Source organism: Micropterus salmoides, unplaced genomic scaffold (assembly GCF_014851395.1).
Source record: "Micropterus salmoides isolate LMB-PRFRI ecotype aquatic unplaced genomic scaffold, ASM1485139v1 Ms_hic_scaffold_16, whole genome shotgun sequence".
Lineage (NCBI taxonomy): Eukaryota > Metazoa > Chordata > Actinopteri > Centrarchiformes > Centrarchidae > Micropterus > Micropterus salmoides.
Genome location: NW_024040707.1, coordinates 20,967,800 through 20,991,917, shown reverse-complemented (window position 1 = coordinate 20,991,917; position 24,118 = coordinate 20,967,800). Strand labels below are relative to the sequence as shown.

At 42.2% G+C, this 24,118-nt stretch overlaps 1 protein-coding gene across 1 annotated transcript; it reads left to right on the top strand.

Annotated features, from left to right (window-relative positions):
- Positions 1-980: 980 nt before the first annotated feature.
- Positions 981-3,570, top strand: cort (cortistatin). Its single transcript, XM_038721653.1, has 2 exons — positions 981-2,615; positions 2,971-3,570. The coding sequence occupies exons 1-2, from the start codon at positions 2,511-2,513 to the stop codon at positions 3,196-3,198; spliced, it is 333 nt and encodes a 110-aa protein (XP_038577581.1). The 5' UTR covers positions 981-2,510; the 3' UTR covers positions 3,199-3,570.
- The last annotated feature ends 20,548 nt before the right edge of the window (positions 3,571-24,118 follow it).

The following is a 24,118-nucleotide window of genomic DNA, read 5'->3' as shown; positions in this document are numbered from 1 at the left end:
AGTGTCATTGTTGCCCTCAGTTGCATCAACTCTAGTTCTTGTCATAAAGACCTCAGTCCTCACTGGTTTTCTATTAAAATGTAACCAACCTGCAACAATGCAGTACATTATTGTCACACTGCCTTCATAGTGCATTGCAGTGGCTGCACTATAAGGTTGTTTGTGATCATGAGTGTTCACACAATGTAATAAAGGAGATTAAACATATCCACTGTCTTACATTAAGACCAGTGAAAGAATATCCATAGATATTTAATTAGATGTTTGTGTTTTAATGATATTATCTTTGCTGCAGTATCAAGTTAACACTTCTTATGTAAATCACATTTAAATGTTTCTAGCGCAGTTAAATTAGACAACACAAAATCCTCAGATAATGAGTCAGTGTTCCTTTGTGATCCCTTTCAGAGATTTTTTTTTTGCAGTGGTGCTGGAGGCCATACATGAAGTAGATGTATGAAAAATGGAGACCTCCACACACATTAATAAGATGTGTGGGAGCACCTATACCAGTCGTCATGCTGACGTTTCTCACTGTTTGAAGTCTCTTGCAGGCTGGACTGCAGATACTTTTAAGGAGGCAAGTTGTTGCAGATTCTTCAAACACACTGAATTGCCTATTGAGCCGTTTCAACAGTCAGCTAATCTTTGGATTGGCTCTGGGCCCTCAACAGTGTATGAAGGAAACACCTCAAACACTGTTTCGAAAGCACGACAAATCCATTTGAACATATCAACCAAGGCCTACTGGAAAATAAGTGCTGAATGTTCCCTGCCGGTAGCACACAACAGTAAACCCAGTAAGTCTGTTAATTGTGCATTTCAGAAATATATCTTGGAGGTTGAGGGCAGCTACACAAAGAACATCATTTCCTCTCTGACGAGAATGTGCGTGGTATGCCATAATCAGTTTTGATTGCATATAGACAGTTTCACACATGTTTTTCTTTTTGAACTTTATTTGGTGACATTATTTAGCTACATACAAAGGCCACAATATTTAGAAATATGACACGTAAATAAGTCTATGTAAGCTGCAACATATGCTTTTATGTAACCTTCATGTTATTTCACAAATACATCCTAGATATAATTATTTCTTGTTACTCTTGTATGAAGAATGAAGACAAGCAAAAACTGTAATGTATTCTTAATTATTATTTTTGGTTATTCTTATATAAATCATGTATAAACACTGTCCAGGGAAAACCTTAGAAGAATATTATGTAAGGGGGAAAAAAGGAAAACGTAATTTACTAATTTTGAATGTGCACTGGTAGCTAGAAACAATTTCTGCATAGTTGAATCCAAACAGCTTTGTGCCTTTCATGTGAATTAAATTGAACTGCAGCTACAGCCTATACTATACCTAACTGGAATATAATGCTCTCACAGTCATTGTTTCCTGCAGAGATTCCAGACATTAATGTGATTTTGCTTTGTTTTTTTTGCAAATCTAGTAGAGGTTGTTGTAGTTAAACAGCTTTTACCTTTTACTTGTTCCCCAAAACTGCTCACAGCATCTATCCCGAACCAGAGGCCATTTTTATTTTTACTTCTAATTCAGAAAAGCAAATAAATGTAATCTCCCAAATTGCCCATGTTAACAGTTAACCATCAGCTCCATTGTACATCTAGCACTAAATTGCTGAAGAAGACAGGCTGCTTGTTTTTTAACAACTGTGTTTACTCCTCTAGATTGGTGATGTGCATTTCCTGAAGACATTTCCTCGAGTCATGGTGAGTGTCAGACGGTTCAATTGTAATCTGCAGGTGTCAGAGAGGCACATACAAGCACTGTGAGAGGGATCAGATGTTGAGAGAAGTCCGATGCCAAACACTGGGCAATAGTCAATCAACGATAAGTCATGGTGTGTTGTGGATTTCTTCTACATTGTTTGACAGCTGCTAAAGTGAAATGTGACCATTTTATCTTGAATGTTAAGGATGGTTATGGTCCATCCAGTGACATCACACAGTTGATGAGATGTGGAAAATGTCCACCCGCCTGCTTGAAGAGGTCTTTGTTTGAGAGTGTCTATCTCATAATTGTCAATACATTAGTTACAAAGTGATGTTGGAACCTGGTTTTTAGCCCAGTGACGTCGCCCTCCGCCATGAATCACAAGAATACAACCACCTAACAATCTGTCAAAAAGGTTAACTGTTGAACAGTTCCATTTGTTCTGTCCTGAACCCATCATCTCCCCTCCTCTTCCATGCACACGTGTCATACACCCACCACCCTCTACGTCAGTGGCAGACAGGGGGAGAGGTGTATAAAAGAGTAGGGACTTTGGAGGTAGAGCAAAAGAAACATCAGTGGTTTCCAAATCTTGTGACCAGCTCCAAACCACTTTCTCCACGCCTCTCCTTCTGGATCTCTGGCTAGTCTGAGCTGCTCAAACTCTCTCTCTCTCTCTCTCTCTCAAGCACACACTCCTGTCTCTGTGAGCCTCCTGCTCCTGTGACTGTAGTCTCTGGTCCGTCACCTGCACTCCTGTCACAGCATGCAGCTCCTGGTGGTGTTAGCAGCTCTCATGGGGCTTCTGTTCAGTGTTAGAGCAGCCGCCGTGCTTCCTGTGGATGAAAGGAGCCCCGTCCATGTGAACAGGGTGAGGAGATTTCTGTTGTTATTATGTAGTTCATGGAAAATGTTCTCTTAATTGCAACTGCTGTTATTGATAGATTAGTCCCTTAGTTAGAATTTTTAAAAGAATGACTGAACTTAAAATCATGATGTGAAATCAACAAAAATAAATAGCATGTGATATTTCTAATTCGCATTTAAAGGATTTTCAATTAAAAAGTTAATACCGTTTTTAATTCATCTTGTTAATTCATGCTGCCTTAAATGGGAAAAGTAAAAATATATAAATAATTCTTGAGATTTTAGCTTCCCAGTAAGATCACTGCAAGATTTTAAATTTACACATTTTCCATTTGTCTTCTTTACTGATTCTTGGTCAGGAGCTGAGCAAAGAGCGCAAGGAGCTGATCTTGAAGCTTGTGTCTGGCTTGCTGGATGGAGCTCTGGACACCAACTTGCTGCCGGGGGAAGCGGCACCTTTGGATCTTGAGGAGCCGCTTGAGTCTCGTCTGGAGGAGAGGGCTGTCTACAACAGACTATCACTGCCTCAGCGTGACCGCAAAGCGCCCTGTAAAAACTTCTTCTGGAAAACTTTCACCTCTTGCTAACAGTGCCCAAAAGCACCCGGCTCTGCCTGCCTATTGTACTCCTTCGCTCCCATCTCCACATGAACTGTAGTAGACCACAGCTGTACATATCATCTACACCTGTCAGACATGCAGCATCGATGGACTTCACTGAGACAGTGTGTCTGTTTGAATATTGATTATTTATGTATCTATTTATGTATACAATGTATGTATTTATGTATGTAACATGTTTCTTTAAGGGTCAACAATAAAGCATGGATATAATATTTCAGATGGTAATCACAGTTTATTGCTTTTGCAAATTGTTCAAAAAAGAAAAAGTCACATTTTCCACCTGCTTTTACATCATAAATGCAAAGTCAGATTTCATGCAAAAATGATTGCTGTATTTTTATTGTGGACTAAAAGATTTACTACACTGAAATTGTGGAAATATTTTAGGGTTTTCTGTCATTACACAAATCATTTTCTATATCTACTAAAACCCAAGTTGCAGCCGTTAATGGCACATTGAGGATTCAGACAAACAATTTCGTCGTCTCTATTAAAAGCAATGTTTTAAATTTTTTACAGTGCTGCTCTTAAGAGGGAACAGAGCGCAGTTCATAATGTGGTATTTATTCTGCGTTTTACTTGTTGCTGTACAGTCTCTCCAGTTTATAGGCAAAGAAATATTGCCCCTTGCGTAAAATAAAATTTTATATAAAAAAAAAAAGAGAACAAAAGTGCCACAGTTAAATACTTAAATTAGCAGCCTAATACTGATTTATTAATGGAAACTATACAAATACAGAATGAAATAAGACATAATGATGTTATGCTTTAATGCTTTACAAACAAAAATATATATAAAAATATTTTTTTAACCCAATTTAGCTGTGAAAGTCTGCAGTGTGAAAGAATTTTATATGTCTTTGTGCATGTTTTATTATTGGTCCTTATTAATTCCTAGTCACACGTTGAGGGAAATGCTTCAGTGACTTATCACAGGTCATTAAATACGTCAAGTAAGATAGGAAAGTAAATAAATCAGAAGCTTCCCCCGTATTCACTCAATAATGTAATTTGACTGCAGTAGCAGTTACTGTACATGTAGCCTGGAAGGTGGAAACTTGAAAAAATGGAATCAGTACTAATGATCAGAGCTGGTCATAAAAAAATGTGTAGTGTTGGTATGAATTTGGGCTCACTGTTTGATAGTGAAAGCACAGACAAGGCTGTTGCTGCACCCGGTTTTCGATTCTCACAGGACATAAGACCCTGGCTCCTAGCGGCTCACTTCTCAATCAGTCACACGACAATTACCACACGCTCTCATAGCCCTTCTGGGATGTACGACCATTGTGATATGTGTGTTTTTAACCTCTCGAAAGGTACAGCATGGAGTTGTGCTGGCCACAACCGAATATTGACTTTAAAGCTGGGCCTCACAGTCTCTATTAGTGAACTGATGGATTTCATGTGGTAAATAGCATGCAGGTGAAATATCATGCTGCAGCTCAAATAAGCAGTGTGTTTTTTTTCATAGTTGTGAATAAGTGGCCAATCAAACCACTGGGCAAAAACAAACAAAAAAAAACAAACAAACAACACTTTGCACTAAATAGAGGACTGCTGACTAATGGAAGCAAATGGCTGACAATCATAAGAACACTTTAAGTCCATTATTGAATTATATATAACAAAACTGTATATTGATATAGTGTATATTTAACAAAGCTTTCTGGCACTTCTTTCTTGTACACTATCTCCTTTACTGGCCATGAGTATTAAAATAAAAAGTGAAATTTCTTGGATTTTGCCTCCTTGTAGGTTTCAGTATGTACCATATGCAGCCAGCCCTACAGTGTTGATCAGGTCAACCAGTGTGTGGTGTGAGTGGGAAATCTGGCAATACAGAATAGAATCCAGATTAAATCTCAGAGCAAAAGGCCAACGAATCTCCCTTGGCACTTTCCATCCTTTGTGCCAATGAGTAATAAATCAGCACTTGCACTGCAAAGACCTCCCTGGATTAATAGCACAAAGATGACTTTTTAGTTTTGTTATATAGAATCAAATGAAATGTGTGAATTCTAAAATAATATACCATCTGAGTCCATAGAAATCCTACATAGACAGAGAAAAAGCAACACTCAAGAGTGGTGTGTATACACTTTTCTCTCACTGTCTCGTTCTTGAACAGGTTGAATAGGAGATAATGGCTCATAAATGTGCTTGTTTCACAGGTGCAAAGACATGAGTTAACGTTAGTTCACAGTACTGACTGAATTACAGGTGGAACATTGAAGGTAATGGTGAGGACATTTTTTTCTCCTTTTATTGTCGGTACGTGTTTGAAACAGTTGTAAAAAAAAAAGAAAAGAAAAAAATGCTCATCAATGATCCATCCTGACTGCAAGATCCCCTGAAAACACAGCTTGATAGTGAGTTACAGTTCCACAAATTTCAAAGCATTGTAATTACATGGCTCCCGCAACCGCTGGGAACTCTGCTCTGTCACTCCCTTTAACGATGCTGAATAGACAAAGGCTCCTATGGGCTTACTTGATTACAGTTCATCAAGCAGCATCTTTCATTCGTACGTGTGGTAAAAAAGCATCATATCAAAATGACGCATTTCCAGGTTTACAACTAGAGTATAACTACAGTGTATTATGCTAGGACAAAAGAAAGAAACTCATTTTGAAGAATAAAGAAAATGTCAAAAAGAGAAAGACCTAAGCTAAAAAAACAGCATCCGCTGCCAATCAGTATCTGAGGTTGAGATTATAAACACAAAATAATTTGATGTTAGTAGAGTTGCTGTCCACTCCTGACTTTATGCCCCTGGGCTCAAATGAGCATACAGAGTCGCAACATCAAAGCTGATGCCTGCAAGGAAAGCATTTTATTGGTTTTCCTTTTGATCTGAAGGAGGAGGGAAAGGAGTGCTCAGGCCTAACTGTGTAATTCAAATTTAAATGTGACTTCATATGTGCCGGTGTTTAAAAATAACAAAGACTTGGGTTTTGTTGGTGCTCCTCGTAGGAGGAAAAACAACTTCAAAGTGAACCCACCATGGTTACATAAATGCATATAAATAGTCACACTTTATGTGATGTGGGTCATATATGTTATGATTTTGGTTGATGGGACATCATGATAAACTGTATGGTTCATGATCTCATTTTGGATTATTTTATCTCTCAGGGTAATAAAATAGTGACCTGTCATCTGGGGAATGACGTCCAGTGATCACAATTAGTTTTATAAATATACACAAATTCAAATATATATTAACACACTGTATGAAAAAGGCGGGCTGATATCTATTCCTGAAAAATAATCTCAAAGCATTTTAGTTCATTTATTGATTGCAGGTTCGGTGACATCTTTTAAATCACATCTCAACAGATACCTTTACAAAAAAAAGCCTTCTATTCATTTTAGTGCATCCTTCCATTTCCATCTTGTCTTACATGTCCATTTTTACTGTATCACTGGTGTTGAATGTTATAGCTTTTAACTTTGTATCATTTTAAATGGCTTGATTTTATTTGCCTCTGTCTTGAAATGTTTTTAATTTGTGCAACCATGTAAGCACTTGTCAAAACTCTGTTTTTATAAAGTGCTGTTTAAGTAAAGTTTATTATTATTATTTTATTATTAATCAAACAACAGGCATAGATCTTCATATGAATATTTGCTTAAACTCCATTATTCAACAATTGTATTAGAATGATATTATATATATTAATATCATGTTAACATTGGTGTGTATGTGTTGGGTCAGTTGTAGAGACAAATCCACAGAGATTAATTATCCACCTCTGCAGTTGTAGTTAGCTTTTAAGGCTATTTTATCTTGTTGTTTTGGTTTGAGGGCCCACAGGTTTTCTGTATAGTTTTTTCTCACCACTTTATAAACCCTGTTTGCAGCAGACCAATTTAGAGACTAACCAGTCAAGAAAGTGGAATATCTTAGTCAGGTATTCTCCTCAGGAGTTAATGGAGAACAAAAGAGCGATCAGGAGTATGTTTGTCAGGTGGCCAGAAACTCCAAATGAATACTAATGTTGCTATGTTCTCCTGTATGTTTAAAATGCAACTGTTTGCTAATAATGTTAGCCATAGCAATTTTACAAGATGAAATGCTTGGGCTGTTTGACTGCCAGCTTTTGTTTTTTTGTTTGTTTTGGGTTTTTTTTACTGTCCCCTAGTGGACAAAATTCAAATGATGCAGCTTGATGTGTATGTTAGGGAAAAGTTCCTATCACTGGCAAGGAGTCTTCAAGGCACCTAATATGATATTTGAGCAGCTAGCCTGGCAGAAAACAGCCAGACTTAGAAGGAGTGAAGGGATTTCATCTGTCCATGATGTTTTCACTGTGTTGCTAATGCCAAGTGGATCATTTCTGTGAGCAGACTTGAATATTTAATGACACTACACATAGTGTATCTCAAAAGAATTTACAGTATCATTCTGTACATTTACTCAATGTGCTACTTTTTAGAAAGATGTTACCTGCTAATACATATTATACTTAATCGTTTTTCCTTCACTTTAAGCCATGACAGCCTCACTGAATGCCACACGAGCATTGTGTTTGGCTCTGTGTTTCACAGATGTCAGAACTCATTTTCTAGTGAGCATTTTGAACTGGTTAACATCAAAAGGTTCACTGACCTGGCCTCGATCAGTCAGGACAGGCCAAATTAACACCCAGCGCTCGGCTAATGCTTCTGAGGAAAGGTGTGAACAGGCAGGTTGTGGGCAATTCCTCGCTGAAAGAAAAGGTTGTGTCCTCTTCTGTGTTCAGCAAACACAATCAACGACAAGTTACATTATGCTGAAAAAAGTTGGATTACATAAAAGGGACTCAAATGATCTTTTGAAATAAAATGTTTTAAATATTCATGTTACTGCAGCTGAAGTAATGTTAATGCTGTGCATTCAGAACATGTACTGATTCGATGTGTACCAGAGTAAATTGGAAATATTGATTTCACATCTTATCTTAGAAAAAGTAAACAAACGTACTCATCATTCCCTTCCATAATTTTCATTTGATATATTATACAGTGGGTGTACATGTTTTGTGTGAAAAGTGGAGATGGAAGTCATATGCAGTCCGTATACATGTACTTGTACTTTATTAACCCAGTGACTCTGGACACAGCGCCTGCAGCAGCCTTATTCATCTCTGTCAGCCCGGCTCAATTTGTTTAGTGGTGACATTTTAGATAGCTTGTATCCAGAGCACTGAACAAATGCAGTATGGTTGACTAGCTGAGGCATTTTGAAGTAAAAAAATATATAAAAATAATCATTTTCAGAAGTGTGCGAGGGAAAGTACATGCCCAGTAAGAATAATAGACCTGTCAGTCTGTGTATGCAGTTGGTTTGTATCACTCTGCTGAGAGATCATTAGTGCCTTTTTCAGAAGAAACTTTCCTCTGTTCTGTTTCCCTTGTTTTTAATAAAGATTTTAGCATGAGTAAAGCTTTGTAAGTATTAACAGGTAAACCAACCATTGCAACTGAAGAAAATATTCCAGCACACACAAAACACAGGCTAGTGTCTGTGATGTATTTCTCTCAAAGAGTTCTCCTGTTTGGAAGCACCGATGGGAATGGAGAGATTGTTTTCCCCAGCAGGGCCTAATGATGCCTGATGGCTTATTCAGCCACTCAGTGCCAGCACTAAAAGCTGATCATTACAGGGCCCTCTGCTCTTTTAGTGCTAAAGCCATGGCTCAGAAAATGAGCTGTCACCAGCATGAGGAAGGGATGCAGCACGCCGGTCACTATAGTGACCCTTTTCATTTTGGATGTCACTACTTCGGGAAGCTGGGCAGGTCTGTGGTGTGAAAGGAAAACACAGGGTTTCAAGGATTTCATTAACAATGACCTTAATGTGATGTAGGATGCTAACCGCAAGTTACATTTTCTGTAGCAAAAAGTAGCAATTTTATCTGTTTAATAAAGGTTGTCTCAGACTAGGGCTCATTAGTGTGCTCTGACGATGACAACTGCCTCCACAGTGTAATTAGGACTACCAGTAAAATAAAATAAAAACTAAAAAAGGTTTGACTAGATTATCCCCAAAGACTATGCTGAAACAAGACTAAGCATCCACAGCAATGCTGGCAGCCTGTTGAGGCTGTACACGGGCACAGTTGTGCTTTGAGCTAATTGTTAACATCTGCATTCAAACATTCCATATACATTTAATGTTAAGCAGGTATAATTTTTTTCATTGTTACCATCGTAGTTTAGCTTGTTAGTATGCTAATATTTGCTAATTAGCACTAAACAAAAAAATATTGATGATGCTCGATGAAAAGGTAAAGAATTATCAAAGTCAATGCAGTTTATCCTGAGAGGGAAATGCATGTGTCAAACAAAGTTCATGGCAATCCATCTGATAGTTACTAAAAACCAAAAATGTTAACCCTTATGGTTGTTAAAGAATTCAGAGACTGATGAAGACATGGCATGGTTTATTGTGCCCGGCCGAGCATACGTTAATGTGAACACAATAAATGCCAACGCCAAATCTTAAGGATAACATCTTTTGGTCCCTTTTATGTTTTTGTTTTCCCTCTAGTGCCTGTAGGTTTTCCCTCTTGGGTCATCTTTAGCTGGCCTTAACCTAGAAGAACAAATCTATCTGATGATTAGACTCCATTGCTACGTCATATTGGAGTCTCCAAACAGTCCATGAGTTGCACTCTAATCTGTGGAGCCAGTAAGCTCTTATAAACATTCTTGTAAGGCTCAATCTTGCCAGATTCCCAGAGAACACTGAAGCTGTTTCGGATAGCCAGATATCCCAGAATTGCATTTCGCCGCCAAAAAGGGAAAATGACGGATGAAAAAACTCACAACTGTAACTTATAATACTGCTGTTCTTGTGTCACATATAGTAGTTTTAAGAGTTTTTTATGCAGAAATATAGTTGTTTAAACTCCAAATATGTGGTTGATTTCTCAAGACAGAGCTGATTTTAAAATTTGCGACAATGTTTTCAGACATGTGAGGTCCCGCCTGTTAATGGTTCTGGCCGTCATCAAGTCCGCTGCTGTTCCAATTGCTGAATGATTGACTGCATGCTCCCGTTCCTGGGAGTTTGTACTCCCGAGCCGAACTTTTCAAGTCCGAACTTGGTGAACTCGGTATTGAGAAACAGCCTCATTATCTGCTAGCCTAACACCTGAGCCACTGTCTTTACCTTAAACGTTTAGTGTGTAAGTTTCAGTGACATCTACTGGTGAGGGTTGTGAATTGCAACAAATTGCAAAAAAACTCCTCACTCAACGCCCCCCTCTCCTCCCCTTTCCAAGCACATAAGATAGCTACAGCGGCAAAGGACAAAAGAGAGTGGCCAGTCAAGATATGAGGTTTCTTAGATAGATATATAAAGAACATATATTTTACTAAATTATTCGGTAAAACCATATGATTTTGCGAATCATTTTCATGATGTCGCTGTCAAATGAAGTGATACATGATGTGGCATACTCCTGTAATACGTTATTTTACTGTACTGTTATTTGTTACATCTTGGGAGGGTTGGCTCATCTGGACTAACATACCAAAATATCTCACATCTAGTGCAAGTATGACCACTGACAGATAGCAGGAAAATGGAAGGCTCACTGTTTCAGCACCACAGTACGGGACTGTTTTCTTGATCCCCCTCACGCTGATTTTGTGACCATTACGGCTTGCTTCCGCAACATGTGTGTTCCTCTATCACCGGCTCCCGCAACATATTTGTCTCGGGCGCAGCTGTATACACTCACTTTAATCTTCTTTTCAACTTTGTTTCAATATATTTTTTAACCTCCCGCTCCCGCCTGCAGCAGAGTTAAAACTGCCCGCTCCCGCGCGATTTGTGATGGGTCCCGCCGTTCAAACACAGTGCAGGAGGGGTGGGACAAACACCAAGGTAATAGAAACATAACGGTTCATTATGTAGGATCTTTATACACCACTGAAAACATAGTTATAGATCTTATATTGCATTTCTGTCAATAAATTCTCAGCAATATTACACACTGGACCTTTAACTGTCGTCTCCCTAACAAGGACATTTACATGTGAGAAATAACTAGAGCTGGAAGGTCAGTGAACACTTGTGGGGTCAGCTAATGACTCTAAGACCTGTCTTACCTTTCCCTGTTACATCAATTAAGCCCCCTAAGAATATTCTTTAACAATGGTGGCATTAGAGAAAAAGTCAGGGGATCACCAGAGTCAGGAGTATTCATTCCCTGGGGACCATGAATGTCTGTAAAATATTTCATGGCAAGCCATCCAAAAGTTGCCAGCATGGCTTAACACAGTAAATGCAGTTTACAATTTACTTACAACGTACTATAATGTGTATCTAACCAATACATGATCTTATAATCTGACAAATTGCACACCGATTTAAAATAGTAGCAGAAAAATAGGTGGAGAATTTATAAGACATACTGCTTAGTATCTGCCACACCCTATATGCAGTTTAGGATATCCACCCTCACTAATTTAAGTCCAGAGGGCCATAACCATTTTGATGGCAAATCGACCTAAAATTGTTCAGTAGGTTGTATTCAGATTTTGCAGGTAAGGGCAATTTTACACTTGCCAAACCTACAGAACAATGGGATCATTTTATATCGCTTATTTGATTGGATTAAAACACTATATCTCTGCAGTTTGTACAGTGCCATGTGTAAACTGTTGCATGGAAACAGTTTTGTTTTTCCTCCAAATATTTTACCCACAAACCACAGCAAGGCAGAAGAGTATTGTATAAGCAGGCATTGCAGTGAGGAGGTTGTTGTGTTTTTGGTGACAATGCAAAACATGTAAAGATTAATTGTTTTGTGCTTCATCGACCAACTGAATGACTCTCGACATTGACAACTCATCAGTTTTTGATTACTGTGAGAAGGTGTTGTCCAAGCAAATTATTGGTATCTATATGTCTCAAGGTGGTGCAGACCAAATTTCAAATCCTTCAGCACGCTGTGAACCTCAAGACCAATTTCTACTTTTGTTAATATTGCTGAAAAACTGTCAAAGTTAGAAAAATACTCATTCATTATATTAGTTATATTTAGTAGTTGTACATCTTATGAAGAGGGAAGCTGATTAGACGTAAATTACAAATTGTGCTTAAAGAAAGAATTAAACACTCTCATATACACTGTCATATAGACACTATCTATAACCTTCCATCGCTGATTGTAAGTATTATAGTGACTAAATATCTATCAGCGTAAATGTGATCCATCATGATAAAGCGATGAGAGATGCCGCTACAGTTCATTAGTTTGACACTGAGTGTCGGACTCATGACCAGGAACCACTTATGATGATAGTGTCATTACAAGAATAGGACTGCAGGGAGGGAAGAAAGCGCCATCCAATGATATTGACTGTCTTGTTTATGCACTGCAGTGTCCTGTATGATGTGTACAATATAGGTCTATAATCACAAGGGTGACACTCCTGTGATTAGCTACCAAGACTCCTTTTTTGGCTCAGCCTTTGCACCTGTAATAGATTTGTTGCCACAGCAGCAGATGAGGATCTCAAGTAATGTTATTTTCTCCCAGTATGTAGTGCTGCTTATGACTATTTTCAGGACAATTGGGCCCTCGTGGGATGACAATAGACCTGATTGCAGTTGCTCTAACAACACGCAATCCCCCCTTTGTTAAAATGTCTGGTAGAGAAAAAAAAAAGTGATGTGAGTCAATGAGATCCTATATGTTACTACAGCATTATGGGTGACAGTGATGGTTTTCATTTATAAATGGCATCAGTCGTGCCATCAGTCATATTGGAAATCCATGTTTAATGTTCAGGCAGATCATTTTTCTCAAACCTAACAGACCTGAAAATGTTTAATCAGTTATACAAGAAATGACCCCCCATTAATATCCCTACGGGAGTTATTGAGTCATGGCCTGTCAGCACTATTATATAATTTCACAACAGTGATATGGGTATGTTCTTGTTGAGTAGATGTATTATGTTGTTAACACATAATCACTTGCAGGTTTACTAAGAACTTAAGACAGGTGAGTAGTTTTTTCTTTGAGACATTTTCTGACTTGTGAAAGTCGTGTTGGGTGAGCAAGTTTTGTTTGTGAGTTAAAAGTTCTCTCTTGGCCTATATTGTAATTCAGTAGTTTTGTAAAAGACCTCAGTTTCAAACACAATGAAGGAAAAAGCGTGGTGACGTTGAGGCACCATAATGAAGGAACGGATTGTGGGGCGAGAGCAGCACCTGTGTGCCATTTCTCATCATTGTTTGTTCGCACCAACGTCACTGAATGCTTTACTGCCTTATGGCAGTCCACTGAATTGCTAAAGCTGAGGCCTGTTTGAATTAGCAAGGAAATGACCATATTTGTTATCTGTGAAAAAGAGCCATGTCGGGCCAAATTGAAAGAGTAATGGGCTTGACGTCAGGAGTGAAATCCAGCACAAAAAGGCTCAACATCAATTCATCAGGAGCCATTCTTGATCATTAGCATCAAGGGAAGCTGGGAACCAGGGTGAACAATAAATTATACACTGAACATGTGGGTTTAGCATTTGGGATACTTTGTAACAAATGCACCAAGACTCCGTTCAAAATATACGCACTCATTGCAATGATCCTTAAGTGAAACAATATAACCCAAAGGATTTTAAGATAATGATTCATCTTTTAAAATCTTTAAACATTTTCCCCCAGATATTTATTTATTAATCCAGGTGTATTAGGACAGTATGTCTGTGAAATCTCTTTGTTGAGTTTGACCCAATTTGTTTTTACGTCAAAGACATTTCATTCTATACAATAACAAAATTAGCCACATTTACTTTAAAGTACACAAATGTGCAGCATTCACCAGCATGCACCACCATCAGTAAACAGATCGAGCTATTCATTTTGTCTTGTTATGTTCTTTGAGCTATGAAAGTAACTAGAACGTGTAAGTCTATTTTGTAAATACAATTTTCATCAATAGTGCTGATGAACAACTTAGTTGAACAATTCATTTAATATGACAAAAAAATAACTAATAACTAAGTCAATGGAAACTGTTTTTTTAGAACAATAAATGTAACTTGTTTGATATGGTAGTCAGATTTTAATCAGCTGAAAAACACATTTTTTGTTGAAGAAGCTTTGGTCAGTCCATACTGCAGAAAAATTTCTAACTGGCTTCATTAAGATTTAATATTTGTAAAGTTTGGCAATTTTTATTTATTTATTTTTTATAAAACATTTTTTCAAATTTAATATCATTTTATCAGATTATTTGGCCAGATTTGAACAGCACTAATAGCATTTATTTTTCGTATTCACTTGCATGTACATACATTCTTCAAGTTATGTCATTTTCTCTGAAACCACCCCTAAAGAAAGTTATTTGTGGTCAAACAACAGGCAGGAAATCCCTATGAGGCATTTTAAGGAGTATTTTTGTTTTATGCCATTTAGTGTGTTCTCTACACCCACGCTCAATAAGCAAGAACAATGGTAATGTTAATGGCAACACTGAACCTGCTGCTACCCGCGGAACAAAGAGAAATGTTAATACATATTGACGGCATTCAATCAATTCTGTTTCTTTAGCTCAGGAACATCTGGCCTGGAGGCTCAAGTAAAGGCAAAAACAGGGTGAGTCCCCAGAACAGCCAGAAGCGACAACATGTGAAACCCATTTTCTCTATTCTGTGAATTACATGTTCCTGCTGGCAACATTTCTCTGTTGAAATGTGTTGATATAACTGAATTGAAATCGGGACACTGACAAATGAGTGAATGAGTATCTGATAATAAAATACAACTTGGCCCGTGCTGCTTTTAAACTGTCTGTTATTTGCAGCAGGTAGTATGCTGTGGAATCCTATATCTATCGTTTCTGCATGACTACAGCGGACGAGCAAATTACAGTGGATTAACTCTACATTGTTTCTCCATGTTCAGCTCCACTGACACATCCCCACTTATTCAAGTCCTTAATTACAGTTTACAGCATGTGGGTGGTTGAGACTGCTGTGATTGCAGCCGGTGGAAAGGAGAAAGAGGATGAGAGTGAGGATAAAGATGGCAGAGGGATGTCATAGTGAGATTTATTATATATTCATAAAGTGTATTAGCATGGCAGGGAGTATAACAGGTTCCTAGCTGTTCAGAGAGAAAGAAACTTTCCTCTCTTTGCCTCCTTTCAGCGTCAGATATGACATTGATTTGAAGCTCTCTCTCCCTGCATTTCCATCACCGCCTTTTGTTGCCCTTCCACATACAAACGGTCACTGTCTTTTTGTCTTTTCAGTTGATCTCGGGTGGCCTATTCTTTATTTAATGACTGGCTGACTTCCTATAAGGAAGCACTTCATTACTGCATGGTACAGCAAGCAGGTGAAGCAGTGTTGTGAGGATGGCGTCGGTCTTGCGCACATGGACAAGATTTGATCATGCTGAAATCAAAGCGGCCTGTGCCTTGTGTCTCTGCACGTTTTGAGTGCATGCTCAGCTCTGTGTGTGTGAGTAAATTATCTACAGTACAAGCACAAACACACCACTGAGCTTACTCAGTGTCTTGCAAATGTGTTTTGTTCATGACATACATGAACAATACTTGCCCCAATATGAATGTTTGTGCTTTAAGAGTGGGATTCAGAGTTGCTTGATTTAAGTCACATGTAATCTCTTCAGGCAACACAGGACACATCTACATGGAGCTTTTCATATTCCAATTCTGGCAATTGCAGGTTCAAAAGCAAACTTTCCAATGTTGTATCACAAATTTTATCTGATCAAGTTAAAACTAACAAACTTACAGCTGTTTTATTGTCTTCTCTTGGGCAACACACTTCTTTAAAGGGAAAATCTTCTTAACAGTATTCCTTTGATTTGGGATAGAACATCAGGTACAACTATCCACAAACTTTCTAGGGATGCACCGAATGTTCAGCCACCAAAATTAATAGGCCGAAAATAGCACAAAATATATTTGCAGGTAAGGGCAATTTTACACTTGCCAAACCTACAGAACAATGGGATCATTTTATATCCCTGACTTGATTGGCCTAATAAGTCAAAAGACTGAATAAATTGTACAGAACACTGACATGTTGGAAGCGTAGAAGAATTTTAAAGTGTCTGAGAAAGACGCAAAAATCATAAAACATAGTATGTATGTCCATTAAAGTAAACTTTACTTTACCGGACCCTCTTGGGCCATGCACCATAGTCTCTCCAAATCCTATGGGAAACACTGAGTAAAAAGCAGCATTTTAATTTATGCAAATGTAAAAAAATATTTTAAATTATATTCGGCTTCGGCCAAGAATTTTCATTTTGGTGCATCCCTAAAACTTTCCTCTATTGCTGGAAATTGGAGCATTGAGTCGAGCATAGAGTCTGTCTGTTCTGGAGTTTGATTCCTTGTATTTCATTTTTAAAACATACTGAATCTTTTAGTAATTTTTTAAAAATTTCCATATAATGTAAGTCTATATAGGCATTTCAAATATTTCACTGCTGCCCATGTTAGGACTTAATTGTTAATTGTTCTATTCTCCCGTAAAATTAAATTACAATTGAATACTGCCTCCAGTCCAACTAGCAACAATAAAATGAAAGGTTTTTACACCTTAAGGTATGACCTTAAGGTGTGAAAAAGCTGTTGAAAAGTGCATGCAATGGAAAAAGTGTTGGTGTCAGTAGCTGTAGGCATTTTAGAGGTATATGTACAGTGGCCCTGAGAGCAACATGTTTATGTATTTAGTTGTGTTTTCTGAAAACTGTTTTGTGTGTAGAAGTCACTCTGTATTTTTGTGGATATGATTTTACTCATCACAAATGTAAAAATGCATATTTGTAGATAGTGAAATATTTGCACATCATAGTACACATTTGTGGATTGTTTTCTGTGGGTTACAAATATTAAAGTCCAATAAAATCTTCCATAAAATTTTCCTTAACAACCTTTAATTTTAAAATATAATGCATCTTTTATTAGTTTTTTATATTTCAATATAATATTGCTTCAAGCCCCTGAAATATTTCACTACTGCCCAGCATTCAGACTTCAAATGTAAGCTTGAATGTGTTAATTGTGCTATTCTCCCTTAAAATTGCAGTCAAGTCAAGTCAAGTCAGAATTATTCAAAGTGTAAAATCACCAGCTGCGTGGTCCCAGTACACTACAGAAAACAGAGACACACATTGCAGAATTGGATGAAAAAGATGAGAACACAAAAGAAGATACACATATTAAAAAACAATGAAATACATAATTATCAAACAATACTAAATAAATAATTTCAAATTTTATAAAAATTCATAAAATACCTTAGCTCTAACTAGAAGCCTTCTCACCATCCCTAACTAAAATCTTTACTAAAAAGAAAAGTTTTTAGCCTACTCTTAAAAATGGAAATGTTGGTTGCTTCCCGAACCCAAACAGGGGTCTGATACCATAGCCAAGGTGCCTGATGGCTAAAGGCTGTGGTTCCCATTCTAGAGACCCTAGGCACTACAAGTAGCCCCGCAATTTGGGAGCGCAGTGTTCTAGTGGGGCAGTATAGTGTAAGGAGTTCTTTCAAATAAGATGGTTCCTGACCATTAAGGGCTTTGTATGTAAGAAGAAGAATTTTAAAATCAATTCTCGACAGTGCAAAGTAGCTAAAACAGGTGAAATGATCTCTCCTACTGGTTCTAGTCAGTATGCAAGCAGCAGCGTTTTGTATTTGGTGGAGAGACTTAAGAGATTTTTTTGAGCAGCCTGAAAGAACGGAGTTACAGCAGTCAAGCCTTGAGGTAAAAATGCATGGACAAGTTTCTCTGCATCATCTCGATGCAGAAGGTTTCTGATTTTCATAATATTGCGAAGGTGAAAATAGGTAGTCCTTGTAGTTTGCTTTATGTGTCAGTTAAAAGACAGGTCTTGATAAAAAAGAACTCCCATATTCCTCCTGGTGGTGCTAGAGGCCATGGCAATGCCATCCAAAGCAACCATGTCTGCAGACAATGTGTCTCGGAAGTGTTTGGATCCAAGTACTAGAGTTCAACATCAAGAAATTATCAGACATCCAGGTCTTCACATCCTTAATGCATGTTTGAAGCGTAGCTAACTGGTTGGTTTCGTCAGGTCTGATAGAAAGGTATAGCTAAGTATCATCAGCATAACAATGAAAATTTACACTGTGGTTCCTAATGATATCACCTAGCGGAAGCATATAAGGTGAATAAAATAGGTCCAAGGGCTGAACCTTGCGGAACTCCATAGGTAACTTTGCTGCTTCATTTACATGTACAAACTGGGTGCGATCTGATAAGGAAGATTTAAACCAGCTTAAAGCAGTTCCTGTTATGGCTATTAAGTATTCAAGTCTCTGTTGTAAAATATGGTGATCAATTGTATCAAATGCTGCACTCTATCTAACAAGACCAATACAGAGACTAGTCCCTTATCTGATGCAATTAAAAGATCATTAGAGATTTTTTTTACCAGTGCTGTCTCTGTACTATGATGCATTCTGAAACCTGACTGAAATTTTTCAAATAAGTTGTTGCTATGCAAAAATTCACAGAGTTGATTTGTCATCAGCATTATTGAATACTGCCTTCAGTCCAGCTTGCAATAATAAAATGAAAGGTTTTTACACCTTAAGGTATGACCTTAGGGTGTGAAAAAGTTGTAAAGCTGAGCAGCTACAAAGTGCCTGCAATGGAAAAGGTGCTGGTGTCAGTAGCTGTAGGCATTTTAGAGGCATTTTAGAGGTATATGTACTGTGGCCTTGAGAGCAACATGTTTATGTATTTAGTGGTGATGTCTCTATTTGCAGCATGTTCCCCTTCGAGGGAACTCGAACTGCGTCGGTTACGACACTATGGGAATGCCTCTAGGCGAAGCAGGTCTGAACGTGAATGAAATCACTCCAATCCTATTGGCCTGTTGCTAGAACGGTAAGGTGTGACGGAATAACCAGAGGAGTATAAAGCACACCTGTACACACTCATCATTAGCTTTTTTCTATTCAGCAGGCGCTCTGTATGTTGTTTGAAGAAAGCTCCAGTCCTACAAGCAGTGTGTCTTACCTGAAGAAGAAGTCTACCAGCATGTCCGGCAACCAGATGTACAGAAGGTGTGTTTTTTCTTGCCCTCGGTACATCACGGATGGAGATTCTCATGAGATGTGTGTCTCATGTTTGGGGATGGAGCACGCACGGGCAGCTCTCGAGGGGGCTGCCTGCGCCCGTTGCGAAGCCCTTTCCGTGCGGGTACTGAGGTACAGCATGGCTCTCTTTCCGAGGATGGCCGGATGTGTTTTCCCCGTGGTGCGGGCCCTGCGGCCGCTGAGGCGGCCCGGCGGCTTCACTCATGGGTTCACAGCGTGATCTGTCGGAGGATTTCGGGACGGCTGAGGCTTTTTCCCGACCTTCATCCGCTGGCTCCGACGCTTCCTTTCCTCGTTCGGGAGCCCGTTCTCGGCTTCTCCCGCTCGCGGTTTTGGATCCGGAGGCGCTGCAGCAATCCGACTCCGAGGAGGCGGACGTGCTCAGCGCAGTCGACGATGACTTCCGGGTGTCGGGGCGGCGTCATCTGGCCGCGCCCGACTATGACGTGCTGCTGGAGGTGGTGACTAGAGCCGTGGCTAAGCTCAACATCAACTGGCCACGGGAGGAGCAGACACCACAGGCTAGTGGTAGCTTGATGAAAGGTTTCTTAAGCACCACACGCCACCTCCACGCCGGTCTCTGCCATTCTTTCCTGATTTACATGATGAACTGAGTAAATCATGGGGCAGACCCTTCTCTACATGGCTTTCCACACCCCGATCACTGAACTACAGTAATGTGATGGGGGTTAGGGACCGTGGTTATGGGAGGATGCCTCGGGTGGAGGATGAGCTTGCGAGCTATCTCTCCCCTCGACTTGCGTCCTCCCTGGAGAAGCCGGCGTTACCATCCAAACCATGTCGCACCACATCCACGCTTGTGGGGAAGGCGTACATGCCAGCGGGCCAGGCAGGTGCGAGCTTGCACACCACGGTGCTTCAAGCCTACCAAGCCAACCTGCTACAGGAGATGGTTCAGAGGGGGGGTCCCTCCGAGGAAGATCTGGCGGAGCTTCGCAGAACCACGAAGCGTTAGATGCAGGGCGAAGCGTTCCGCCAGTACCTCCCTCGCCGGTCTGGACCCAAGGCAGCTGAGGCTGCCAGGCGTAGGTCCCTTCCCTCTACGAGCTCCTACGGAGAGGAGGGAAGCAGAGTGTCGCTTCTCGGGGGCCCCCCGAGGAGCTGGGGCAGCGAGACGGCGCTCTCACCCTCAGCCGTCTGAGAGACGCGATCTGAGGACCGTCATCCAGTCCCGACGGAGCTCAGGGAAGACCGGGGTAGGGGAGTCTTTCTCCCCTCCCGCACCCCCCCCACCCCCCCCGGAGGCCGACCGAGGTCCCCTCCGCCGTGGCAACAGGTGATGTTATCCCGCCGTTTACACGTTCAGGACGCACCTGCCACCATCGAGTCCGCACCGTACTGCCTGCCCCGAGGGTCTGCAGACGGACGGCATCCCGACTCACTCACCGTGGATCTTCGGCGGCTCCCCCCTGCCGTTCTGGGGCTTCAGGGGTCCACCAGAAGATCACACGAGACACCGACCACCAGCCCCGAGGGGCTGGTTCCGTTGGCAGACTTTGCAGACGCTTGGCGGAGCCTGACGAACATTTCTCCGCGGGTCCTGCGCACTGCCATAGATGGGTATCGACTACAGTTCATAGCCCGCCCTCCAAATTCAACAGAAGAGAGGGGGTGGTTTGGACTGTGGTCCGCCCGGAGCAAGGTCCGGTGTTGGGACAGGAAGTTTGTACTCTGCTGAGGAGAGGGGCCGTGGAACGTGTCTCCCCCCCAGACAGAGACTTCATAGTCCCCAAGAAGGACGGAGGGCTGCGTGCCCTATTTTGGATCTGCGGGTTCTAACCGGTCTCTGAGGAGATTCAGGTTAGAGATGCTCATCATCCCCGCCACCGTGACGCACATCCAATCTGAGGATTGGTTCGTCACGATAGATCTAAAGGACGCCTATTTCTAGGTCTCCATCCGTCCTTCTCACAGGAAGTTCCTGAGGTTTGCCTTCGGGGGTGTGGCTTACCAGTATCGGGTTCTTCCATTCGGCCTGGCACTTCCCCTAGCACATTCACCAAGTGTATGGATGCAGCACTGGCCCCGCTGAGGCTCCGGGGCATCCGGATTTCAACTTCATCAACGACTGGCTCATCCTAGCCCAGTCTCGAGAGTTGGCGGTTCGGCATCGAGATGTCGTTCTGGCTCGTCTGCGGCGTTTAGGGCTGAGGCTCAACGCAAAGAAGAGCGTGCTGGCGCCCACCCAACGGGCTACGTTCCTAGGGGTTGCATGGGATTCGACAACGATGCGGGCACAATTGTCTCCGGCACGTGTCGACACCATATTGGCTGCCGTGAAAGGGGTGAAGTTAGGCCACGCCATCACTATGAAACACTTTCAACGAGTGTTGGGTCTCCTGGCGGCTGCGTCCAGCGTAATACCATCTGGACTGCTGCACATGAGACCCCTGCAGTGGTGGCTAAGGAACAAGGGTTTTTCCCCGAGGGGAATCCTCTCCGTCTGGTTTGGGTTACGCGCAAGTGTCTTCGTTCCCTATCAGTTTGGAAGGAAACTTGGTTCCTGTCCCAGGGGCCCGTGCTGGGAGGGTCTTGTCGCCGGCTGGTTATTTCGACAGACGCCTCCCTCACGGGCTGGGGCGCGGTCATGGACGGCCGCTTTGCAAGGGGATCCTGGCAGGTGCATCGATCCGAGTGGCATATCAACTGTCTCGAGATGTTGGCGGTGTTCCAGGCTCTAAGGAGCTTCCTGCCCGATCTCCAAGGCCACCACGTCCTGGTTCGTTCTGAGGAGAACAACACAGCGGTGGTGGCCTATCTGAATCACCAGGGCGGTCTGCGCTCGCGCCCTCTGGACAGACTGGCGCGTCAGATCCTCCTGTGGTCCCAGCAGAGGTTACTATCGCTCAGGGCGATGTATTTCCTGGGGACACAGAATCAGGGAGCAGACCTGCTGTTGAGGCAGGGGCTGAGGCCCGGGGAATGGAGACTTCACCCCGAAGTGGTGGAGCTCTTGTGCGAAGAGTTCGGCCCAATAGACGTGGATCTGTTTGCGTCTCAAGAGACTACGCACTGCCCGCTATGGTTTCTCTCGTTCCTCCAGCCCCGTTGGGTCTGGACGCCATGGTACATTCGTGGCCGAGGCTACGTCTGTACGCTTTTCCCCCAGTCGCTCTGCTCCCGGGGTTCTGGAGCGGGTCCGCCAGGACTATGTCGGCCTACTGCTCGTAGCCCCGTTCTGGCCAACCCGGGTGTGGTTCTCGGACATCATGTCGCTCCTGGACGGCCCGCCGTGGCGGGTCCCTCTGAGGAGAGACCTGCTGTCCCAGGCGCAGGGCCGGGTTCTTCACCCTTGCCCCGCCATATGGCGACTGTGGGTCTGGCCCCTGAGGGGGCACAGTACCTAGAGGCGGGTCTAACAGCCGGAGCAGTCGAGACCCTCCTGAGCTCCAGGGCCCCGTCCACACGGAGGATGTACGGCCTGAAGTGGAGTGTTTTCTCCACTTGGTGTAGGGAGCGGTCGGTGGACCCTGTTACCTGCCCGGTGGTTCAGGTACTTGAGTTCCTCCAGGACCGGTTCTCTGCTGGTCTTTCCCCTTCCACCCTCAAGGTGTACGTGGCAGCTATTTCATCTTTCCACACCCCTCTGAGGGAGGGGTTCTTGGGGAAACTTCCCTTGGTTGTACTTTTCCTCCGTGGTGCCCGGAGGATGAGACCTGCGACTCGGTCCAAGGTTCCCACTTGGGATCTGGCAGTGGTTCTTGGGGCGTTGGCTGAGGCCCCCTTCAAACCCCTGGAGTCAGCTGAGGCTAAGCACTTGACCCTCAAGATGGCCTTTCTCCTTGCTATCACCTCTCTAAGGAGGGTGGGGGAGCTCCAAGCGCTTTCGGTTTCCCCGCAAAGCCTGGAGTTTGCCCCGGGGAATATTAGGGCTATCCTGCACCCTCATTCAGGATACATCCCTAAAGTGCCTTCTTGTGCGGCAGGGTCCACAGTGCTGCAGGCATTTCATCCTCCACCTCATGTGACGGCGGAGGACGGGAGACTTCATCTGCTCTGCCCTGTCAGAGCACTGAGTATTTACACTCTGAGGTCCTCCCGTTGGAGGAAGGCTGACCAGCTGCTAGTGTGTTTTGGGTCTCCCAGGGCCGGGCTCCCTGCATCCAAACATACTATTAGCAACTGGATTGTTCAGACTATTTCCCTGGCCTATCAGGTGCGCGGTTGCCTTCACCTGTGGCTGTGAGGGCTCATTCTACCAGAGGCAAGGCGGCCTCTCGAGCCCTCCTTTCCGGGGCCTCTTGCAGGATGTTGTTTAGCGGCTGGCTGTGCCACTCCGCACACATTCATTCGGTTTTACAGTCTTGACCTTCCTTCGGCACCTGGCACTCGTGCGCTCTCCTCTTAGTAGTGCCACTTTATTGCACACAGGGGCAGGCGGGGTTTTCGGCACGGTTTAGTGGGTATCTCGTTCCCATAGTGTCGTAACCGACGCAGTTCGAGTTCCCTCGAAGGGGAACGTCTCGGGTTACGTATGTAACCCTGGTTCCCCGAGAAGGGGAACGAGAGACTGCGTCGGCCCGCCGCACCTCTCTCCCCGCCTGAAGCGCCTGCTTCATAGTTTAAGCTAATGATGAGTGTGTACAGGTGTGCTTTATACTCCTCTGGTTATTCCGTCACACCTTACCGTTCTAGCAACAGGCCAATAGGATTGGAGTGATTTCATTCACGTTCAGACCTGCTTCGCCTAGAGGCATTCCCATAGTGTCGTAACCGACGCAGTCTCTCGTTCCCCTTCTCGGGGAAC

Coding starts and splice junctions, on each gene's coding strand:
- cort (XM_038721653.1), top strand. CDS start 2,511: ATGCAGCTCCTGGTGGTGTTAGCAGCTCTCATGGGGCTTCTGTTCAGT. Junction 2,616..2,970: donor GCCCCGTCCATGTGAACAGG/GTGAGGAGATTT, acceptor ATTCTTGGTCAG/GAGCTGAGCAAAGAGCGCAA.